Source organism: Dermochelys coriacea, chromosome 7 (assembly GCF_009764565.3).
Source record: "Dermochelys coriacea isolate rDerCor1 chromosome 7, rDerCor1.pri.v4, whole genome shotgun sequence".
NCBI classification, from domain to species: domain Eukaryota; kingdom Metazoa; phylum Chordata; order Testudines; family Dermochelyidae; genus Dermochelys; species Dermochelys coriacea.
This window is the reverse complement of record NC_050074.1, coordinates 101,323,782-101,333,781: the sequence shown is the minus strand read 5'-3', so window position 1 is coordinate 101,333,781 and position 10,000 is coordinate 101,323,782. Positions and strand designations below refer to the sequence as shown.

Sequence of the window (10,000 nt, the reverse complement as noted above, 5' to 3'; positions counted from 1 at the left end):
GGTGTGTGTTATACTTTACCTTTATATGTGCACACCATTAGTTAGCATGTAAGAACGGCCCCAGAACTATGATCATTACTCAGGCAGAACTCCCACTGACCTCCTGGACATTTATCCTGAATAAAGATTGATGGACTAGGTCCAGAGAGAGTTGTTTGCTTGTAAGGATAGAACCCTATCAACAATCGGAAGGGAACTGTAGTTAAAGCCATATTAAACCAGAGACCAGACACTGCTCCTGTTGAACTGCATTCTGACTTGTGTTGGCCTATTGATGTGCTCAAGGCTAAAGATGTCCTTGTAACTATATATCAAATATGACAAAATTCTCTATAATATTTAACCATATTTTTCCCCTTTCCCTGACTTACATGATACAGAAACATATAAATGTAAAACACATGTATACACACCCCTTCATCCACACATACTTCACACACAACTTTTCATCCCAAGGCAGAGCCACAAGTGAAATTCCAATCTGGTAGCAAACTTTCAGAGAACTGTAGTGTTTAGATATAGCCTGCTAAACGTTTATATCTTTACATCCTTCAGTTTCAGATGAAAAATGTTTACTCCCTTGACCTGCATTTGCAGTACATACTCCAGGGAATATTGGAACATCCAGGTGCATGTTGGTACCCCAACCATTTTGAGGTCAGAATGGAAGGGGAATATTTTAGTATTAACACTGAATTTCAAGGTCTATTACAAATGCTGGACTTTATTTAATGTTCTTTACTTAAAATGCTTGAAGGAACCACTCTGCCTCTGTGCTGTCATTATTAGATAGTTGAAAGTTACTGTAATCTTGGTCAGGAGTTTTGAATATGTAATGAGAATTACTTGAACGGTGGATAGTTATATAATTGAATTATGTTGCTGTTGATGTAAAGTTTTCTACTGAAGCAGTTATTGCTACAGAATGTTTGCTTTCAAAGTGAAATAACGCCTTGAATTGTTTCATTGAAATATACATAAAAGATGCAGCTCAAGTAAGTTTTGTGGTCCCTCTGCTAAAAGGCACACTAGTAGAAATAAAAGTACTATCTCGCTGCTGCCCATTATGTGTATTATTTATATCTCATAACTTTCTAATTTAATCTCTTAATACAATTATATGAATTTAGTGCTTGTGACAGTCCTGGTGATCCATTTCCACAGCCCTGAAGTTCTCTATCCATAGAACTAGTTCAGCACAAACAATGCAATAGAGCATCCTCACTGGCCCGGCCGATATATCTCAGTCCTGACCTGAAGGGCCAACATCTGTGAGTGAGTGAAAGTCTCCATGTTCTTTCACTTTGTGATGCCTCTATCGAAACTTTTCAAGAATGCCAATGAGAGTCAGTTGTGCTTATGGTTTTTCACAGTAGTGCTGAAAAACACTCCATTTTCAGAGCTGGGCATACATAAAATTTACCAAAAAAAAGTCTTAACACAGGGTTGACATTTGCATGGTTGACACGAGGGCCAATCACAATACCAGTCCTTGTGAGCAGAACCTTTTGACCTCTTATCGTCCCATCAAGCAGATATCCTGAGAGAGGGTGAGAAATAGATATGACCATGATCCTATTCATCTGGATCCACACTTTCCTGTAGAGCAGTCTGTCCAATCCTAATGTCAAAACTGGGACATGGGTGGTCTGACCAGGAGGCAGGCAAGGGCAAAATACCAAAGTCAAGCAGTGGGAGCAGGTAGCTCAAGGGAAGCAGCCCCAACAGGGGAAACTCAGTTGAATAGACAACTTCCTCTTCCTGTGCTTGGTTTAACTAGAAGCAAGGAACCAGTCAGGACCACCCTGAGTTCCACCAATCAGATCCCAGGACTGGAGTCCTCTGGCCTAGTTGAGCTTCTAGTTCTGGCAACTGTTGGCAGGACAGAACTTACTGGTTCTTAAAACCCTGTGGACCAGGTCTGATAACTGCGGTTCCTGGTACCTAATGGATGGCATAGAACATGCACCTCCTGTGGATGGGAAGCACTCCCAGAGACAATTTTTCCAACTGATGCATAATCTCTCCCTTACTCTCCTAGGGATAGTACACCTCTGCAACACAGAGTTGTGTGTAAATCACACAGGCCATACCTGTTTTTAAATATTGGCTGTATATAATCTAATTTATCTATCTAGGTTTTAATATTGGACCCATCATACTGGTATCTGAACATCTCAGTGCTGAGGCACCCCTCGGTACATATTTGCTCATGCAGTCCACCATGTTTTCACTGCTATTTTTAGTAAGCTAGCTAGATTAAAGCTAGTGCAGGTATGTCTCCACAAGCTCAATCACAACCCCAGTTGTAGTGTAGATATACCTTTAGACCCATACGACATAAACAGAATTGTTATATTTTAACTGAAAAATCTCCATTCCTGCTATTGATATATTAGGCAGAAAAAGTCAACCTCACTCTCAGGTCCAAGTTTGATTTTGCAGTCATAGCAGTTAGGAAAAAAAAATAAACTTACTCATTTTACAAGTAAAATTAATAGGGAAGTAATTGAGGAATGATAAAAATGGAACCTCACTATGGTTTGAGTGTTTGAGTCAATGTTCACTTATAAAATATTTTTAAAATGCATTTCTCACTATAAAGTTAATTATGGATTATATACATTTAACAGGAAATCTCCAATTTGAAAATTAGTAATTTATTGTTGCACTTTGTTTGACCTTCATGAACCACTTTAGTCTTTTCTTTGGTTCTGCAACTTATGAGGTCATAAAGGTCATAACTAACTTGTAAAAATAAATCTAATATTTTGAGTAAGTCAAGGTCACATTCCACATTCTGTATCTACTGAAATATATGTATATATCATGCAAGCAGACACAGACCGCACAATCTACACAACTGATGTGGTGGATGTAGGAATTTGTCTATGTTTACATTTGGAAAAACTTAAAAATAGACTTGAATAAGGTATCTGGTTCCCAGCAATGAGTTTTTGGTGAATAGTCTTCCTGTCTTGTCCTGTCTAGCCTCACTCTTGGCTCATGGGATAAGGAGGAGGAATTAGGCCTCTTACCTTTTGAACTTAGCCCTATAGAGGGAGAGAGGAAATTACTACAATTCTTAACTGAGTGTCCACCATTCTCTCTGCTCTTCTTATATCAGGTTGCCTGCAGCATCTGGATCTCTGTGGTAGTTATTATGCCTAGATCAGAGGTTCTCAAACTGCATTGCACCAAGACTCCCTTTTGACAAGAAAAATTATTACATGACCCCAGGAAGAGGGACCGAAGCCTGAGCCCGCCCAAGCCCAGCTGCCCCAGGGAGCAAAGCCTGAGCTACACCGCCCTGAGCTGAGGGGCCAAAGCCGAAGCCCCAGGCAGGGGGCCTGTAACCTGAGCCCTGCCACCCATGGCTGAAGCCTTCAGGCTTCAGCTTCGACCCCAGGCAGTGATGAAGGGGTCAAGAATCATAGTTAACGTTAACTCTGTTGACCATCCTATTGTACTCACTGAATGACCACAACCACTGCAGTTAGGTACCCAAATAAGAATACCCAGGGCTAAACTGCATTGGCCATCTCAAACAAAACAGTGCCTCCAATAGAGCTACAGAATCCCCATACCAAGCCACAAGCAATCTCTGAAAACACAATTCCTAGCTTCTGTGATCCCATGGATCTCTCACATCCTCAGCAGTATATCCCTGAGAGCAGGATTTTTTCTCTCTCATATATGATTTTTTTTCTTACTTTGTCATTTAGTTTTCTATTTCTTCTGTACCCTCACCATTGTTTTTTCTCCTCCATACCTTTTTTCCTCTTTCTGCTCCATTATATTTTTCACATATTCCTTCCTCCTTTACCATCTAGCCTCCCAATTTCTCTTAGTGCCTTTCGAGAATGCAAAATATTTCCTACTGGCTGGCCACTTCCCCATGCAACCAACTTCCTCCTATTGCCCAAGATCTGGAATGAGACATCTTCTGACCTCCTTCAGAATGGCCAGTTGTTGTATAGGTTACCTAGGTCTGTGGCCTAGCACACCTGAAGCCCTTTGTCCAACATGAACTTCTAACATGCATCTTTCATTGAAATACCTACAGCCTGGACATCATTATACTGTTCTCTTAAAAGCAATGCAAGGAAAAATCAGCAGGGACTGTATATTGCTATCTATGCTTGTTGTTGTGATTCCCCATCTCTATGGGAGGAGTGAGTTTTATTGAAAGATTTCAAGTTTTGAATTAATCCCTTATTTACAGTCTTCAGATATGATCAATGCAGCTATTAGAAAAGCTTGTTTCTAGCAGGTTCATTTGGACAAGAAAGCCATCACCAATCAAAAAGCCAGTGGTGTCTCTTGAGCCCGCAATTCTTTACCTGTATGGTTATAAGATACCTGATACCTACAGTGCTGGAACCTTCATCTCAGCATATCACCCCTTTCACAATGTAGTTATTAGGGATAAATTTTGAGAAGCTGTTTACCAATTAAAACAGAATAGATGTTTGAACAAAGTCAGGTGCTCTATTGTTAGCAACAGCCATTGTCTGGAAAGAGGGCAGCAGAGAGTCTACTATACTGAATGGAATATATTTCTTAAGCAACATATACAATATATACACAATGATAGTGGCAGTAATGGAGAACAGAAAACACTTTTGCTAGTCATTTTGGATGATGTAGTATACCTCAATCATGACTCTGCTTCAATCTGCAGCTCAAGAATTATGCAGTCATCCTAACCTCATGAAAATATAAAGCATTTTCATGTGTGTATATAGAGAGAGACAGAGAGAGAATGTGTGTGTTAATTTTTATGTGCAAATTTTACTACACTTTATAATGATATTTAATAGCATAAAATGTTGGCACCTGTACTGAAAATTGGTGAAGGTTCAGCCATCTAATTTTGAGCAGGTTATGCATACAGGCACTAACAGTTGTAGACAGTTTAATAACAGTATTTGGCACTGTCTCTTCGAGCTGCTTAAACTAATTAATGCATTTGCTCCCTACAGGACAAAATTGAGTTTTCAGATACATTTATAAAATGATGTGCATGATTGCTAAATATTTCATTATTTTGAGCTATAACGTCTAACTTTTTGTGACAGTAAAGATACAGTATATACTGTTTCATTTGAAAAATGTATAGTAAATCAGAAAATATTATCTCTGTCCTTACATACAAGATACATAATTTTTTTATTATACAATATTTTTAGAATGTTAAAAGGTACTCAATAATTTGGCCATCATGCTACAAAGGACCATTATTGGTTTGCTCTCAAATGATGATTTTGGAACCATTCCATTGTTTCCTGTAACTATTCCATGCTCCAGTTAAGTTTGCACAGACTTCTCATTTTATTCCTACAGGTTTTGTAAAGTTCCAGGTCCACCTACCTTGCTGGTGGGGGTGGGGGGCAGGGGGAATTTGGAGCAAGTCCCTGGCAATGTGGATTTACTTTATTTCATTGATTTAAAAAATGACATCAGGCAATAATTCCCTGAAATCCCTGAGTGCTCAAGGTTAACACTAATCTTGCTGGTTTAAAAAGAGGTTAAAAATAATAAGTAACAATTTGATTTGAAATAAACCTTTCTAAAGAAATCACAGTAAACAAAATCTGTTTGCCTAAGGAAACCCTCCTAGCAATCAGCTAGTAACACAACTGCATGTGCTAATGAACCCAAAGCTGTTAATGTGGTTTCTTCAGTTAAATTGATTCATGAATTTTGAAGAGAACATTATCTAATGAATTTTCTTTGAATAGAAAGCAATTAAAAGGACAAATCAGTCTGATTAACCCCAAAGTCACCCTACTGCCACAAATGGTGTACAGTTTGAAATTATATCATAAAAAACTAGAGCAGATTTGCTATCTCTTTGCCCTCTACTAATCCATGTAAATTAATGAACAACAAAGTTAATTTCTTTGATGACCCTTTTCTAGTATCACCTGGATTATGCTGATGTTTAATTTGCTTAATGTTATAATAAAGACTAAACAGATTTTTTTCAATGAAGTGATTATCATTCCCTTCAGTTAAGAAGTGATTTTTATTATTTAACACCCAAATAATGGTGTATGGGTTTCCTTTAAGAACAAAATCACATTTCATTAGGTTTGCATATAACATAGTCAGTGGCACTCAGTACCAGAATAAGAAGGAAATGTTTTTAATCCGTTTATTTCATTGCCGAAGGATGAGACTGGTGTTTTCATCATTGTTTGCTGCTTATTTTTTATTACAGTTTGTTACCCACAGTAGAGATGTTTTGTAGTTTTCATCACAGCTTCTGCAAGTGTCTTGGAAGAACAATAGCTGTTAAACGAAACTAAATCCGAAACTACCTATTGGTTTTCTTATTGTAAAATAATCCTTGGATGGAAAGTTAAAACTGTGCAAACAGAGGGGAGAAATGTTCTAATGCATTCACTTATGCAATATTGCAACAGGATGAAAACTAAAAGCAATTTGATTATTGTAAATTAAAACTAAAATAATAGAAGTTATTTTATTTGTCATGTCCTTATCATTAAGGATGTACTGTAGATTGAAGGTCACAGACAGTCCTTACATATTATAATATCCAGAATTCTGAACAGTAGCTTGGGGGTCTCTACTATAAAATGCAGTCAGCCAGGATAATACCAAGTCCACTGGCTCTAGGGCTTCTTTTCCAGTGTGTCCCAGCTGAAGTTTGAAATTAACTAGAGATACAAGAGCTTTGTAAAATAGGTAGAGTCAGTTATTTCTTCCCTCTTTAATTTGACTCTGTGCTAATTTATATTCTGCCAATTTAATGGAAAACCATATTGTATGAGTTAACAGGATAATTGTATTTGAAGCAAATTAAAAATATAAAAAAATCAAAGCCTTAAATCCCTTTTTTATAGTGATCAATTACTTGAAGCACTCTAATAATCATGTATTTAAATACAGTAATATAGAACACAATAACGGGACTGAATATCTGGACTGTTTTAATTTAAAATAGAAAAGTTGCTGTTCATTCCGTAGTTTGTGTAAGAGTTCTTAACGATTTTTATCTTGGCTGTTTAAGCCATCCTTATGAATAGTGTATTGCTGCTTCTTTTTTTCAGATTCATTCACCAGACAAGTGTTATGGACCCTGTTGAGAAATGTGAAATTTGGAGAGGCAGTTTCTTACAAGCAATTAGCAGACCTGGCAGGCAACAGCAAAGCAGCAAGAGCAGTGGGAGGAGCAATGAGAAGCAATCCTGTAAGTTCATGTCAACTTTCAAATAAAGTTGATGGAAGATGGTGGGTTTAGACGAAAAGCTTTGTGGGCTAAATGTCATTAGATTAAATTTATCTGCTATGAAAACTACTCTACCATGAGTAATAAGGTCAGTAAGTGTTTTTAATCAGCATTAATGCATAAACCAGTTTAATATGATTTATTCCCCACCATTTATGGTGTTAGTAGGTTTGAAAAGAAGCATTGCACTTGTTTTAATTTAATTCGTCAACCTATGCACATTTTGCTATTCTTAAACTTTTTTTATACTCTTGGGGATGGGGAATCCTTTGTCACTTAACAGTGACACTTTCTCACAGGATGTGAATGGCTTTTAACTGAGTTATAAACTAGTTCATCCCTCTGGGCCTGAAAATAGTTCTGGCAATGTGAGAGGAGCAAATAGATTCTTCATTCATAAAGGCACAAGTAGGACTCATTTTCCCAGCAGCTCAGCTTCTGGATTATCTGGGCTGGCCAGGTTCTCCCCCACTTCAGAGGCTGGGCCAGAACCTCAGATGGGTAAATGGCATAGCTTTATTAAACTTAGTGAAGTTATCAGATTTACATGAGTTGAGAGTCTGGACCTCTGGTTTTGTAAAGTCATTAGTGAGCTCTCTAACAGTTGCCTCAAATACTTTCAGCATACCAAGTTGGCTCAAGGTTTGGCTGGGATCCATCAGTGTGAACTATATATTAAGCTTGAGGTTATATAGGTCATGGCACGAGTTAGGTCATTAGAAATCGGCATGTGAAGGGAGAAGAAAGAGGGAGTTTGGCTTCTCAACTCCACTGTATTTGGGCTTTGGGATATTTGCCCCTTCCCTGAGATTAGACCACCCTGTGGGACCAATGGATTCTGGATGTATATCTCAGTATGACATCGGTTGCAACTTTGGTGCACAAGCTGATGCCAGGACTGCAGGCCATAGTCAGCCCTTGGTATCATCTATGGGATCCACGCTCTTTGGGCTAATAGAACAGCTCCGGTTTCACCATTCATTGTTACACAAGTACAGAAAGGGGAAGGCCAGAAACAGTAAAGGGGATGTTATTGCCTATTCATCTTTCAACTGATGCCCCAGCTACCTGCTTACAAAGACATTTGATTTGGTTTCTATTAATAACATTGTGGCCTTTTCAGCCATTTTTGAGCATGTTCCTCCTCATTATGAAATGCCCTCGGAATATGTATCTTTCCATACTTTACTATGTCTTTATTTCTCTGGCATCATATCTGCTGTAATCTTTGACCTTCCATGTTATTTTTATATTCAGTTTTCTCAGGTTTTTCTTTAATAAGGTACATAAGAGACTACAACATGTGGTAGGAAAGTGAATACAAAAATTTGTATTCACAAGTGGAGGTGACTTTACATATACAAATCATAAAGTTTTGCTTTTCACGGTGACACATACCCTGAATATTTATCCTGATTTATAAAGGAAATCTAGCATAACTGATCCACATACTGGGATTTGTAGTTTTAAGAACAGCATGCAGATTTTAATAGAAAATAACAGAGACATGTCAAATAAAATCCTTTTGGAATACAATAAAATTATGCATGTGTACTTGTGTAGAATCTATATGGGACCTCTAATTAGAGGTATAGAAGATACCTGTATAGAAGATACAGCAATAATGAAAGTATTTGTGTTAGAAAAGACAGGAGCATCATTACAGTATAATAACATTAATATTTTATATTAGCAAGTTTCCATTGTGAAATATTGGTATGGTATTGTATTAGTATATGCCTTTGCGTAATGCAGTGCACTAATCTGTAGTATGTTAAAAAGTAGTGATATACCAGGAACAGAAAATACTGTAGCTGCAGCCTGGGATGGATCCCATTTTTAAAAATTGCCATAGCTTTGCTGTATATTTTCAGAACTATTTTCATCCTTGCTCACGGGGGGGAAAAGCAGGAATTTTCACACCACAACCTGCTGTTACCTCTACTTTGGATGCTGCTGCTGCACTGCAGCCTGAGGGCAAAGCTGGGTACATTTCTAGGCAATAGCAATTACATATCCTTTTGCACAAAACTACATTGTTATTCTTTGAGAACTGTTTCCTGTAGGTTTGCATTGTATTGCCTTGTCTTAATGTACACCATATTGTATTGGAAAGCAATCTATCATATTAAAATAAGTTGTATTGTCAAGTACAGCACAACATATTGACAAAACATGGTATCATACTGTGATTGTAGATTGTTTCATATGAAAGTCTCATATGCACTTACAAAATTCTTAATATACTTTTTGTTTTGCATTTGCAAACTTTACAAACACATCAGACATAGTATATTTGACTATACATTAGCTAACTGTTTAAAATTTGCATTTTTTCAATGAGGGAGGGTAATGAAGTTTTAAATCTAACTAAACGCAGTTCATCCATTTTGATATAGTATTAAATATTTTGGTGAAATTGCAGGTTGAGTCCTTATAAGCACTACTGCATTACAACTGCTACATGAATAATATACGTCTTTATTAAGATGGAAATGCCCTTTTGAGTAATCATTGCTTTTGTAAAATGTGCCAAAAATGCATAAATCAGTTGCTTTTACAGCATTCTGAAGAGCTAATTGTTGTTATTGTGTGTCCCCCAATGTGTCCTGAGTTTAAGGATATGCCTGAAAAGAAAGGTGCAGTTTCAAAAGCCACTATGAGTAAACAGATTTTTGTACATAACATAATGGTTTAAAGTTTAGTGAATACAGACTATAATCCTTAATGTACCAGCTATGC

The 10,000-nt window shown here is 37.3% G+C and overlaps 1 protein-coding gene across 11 annotated transcripts in view; it reads left to right on the top strand.

The window, feature by feature from the left end:
• The window catches only part of MGMT (O-6-methylguanine-DNA methyltransferase), a 300,045-nt gene that overhangs the window by 281,147 nt on the left and 8,898 nt on the right, over positions 1–10,000 (top strand). For 6 of the 11 annotated variants that reach the window (XM_043518944.1, XM_038409830.2, XM_038409828.1 and 3 more), the window contains one exon: positions 7,080–7,219. In XM_043518944.1, coding sequence (XP_043374879.1) covers positions 7,080–7,219 — 140 coding nt within the window. Of the gene's footprint in view, positions 1–7,079; positions 7,220–9,157; positions 9,433–10,000 lie in introns of those variants that run through there. The other 5 variants (XM_043518938.1, XM_043518940.1, XM_043518941.1 and 2 more) reach the window with 1 other exon arrangement.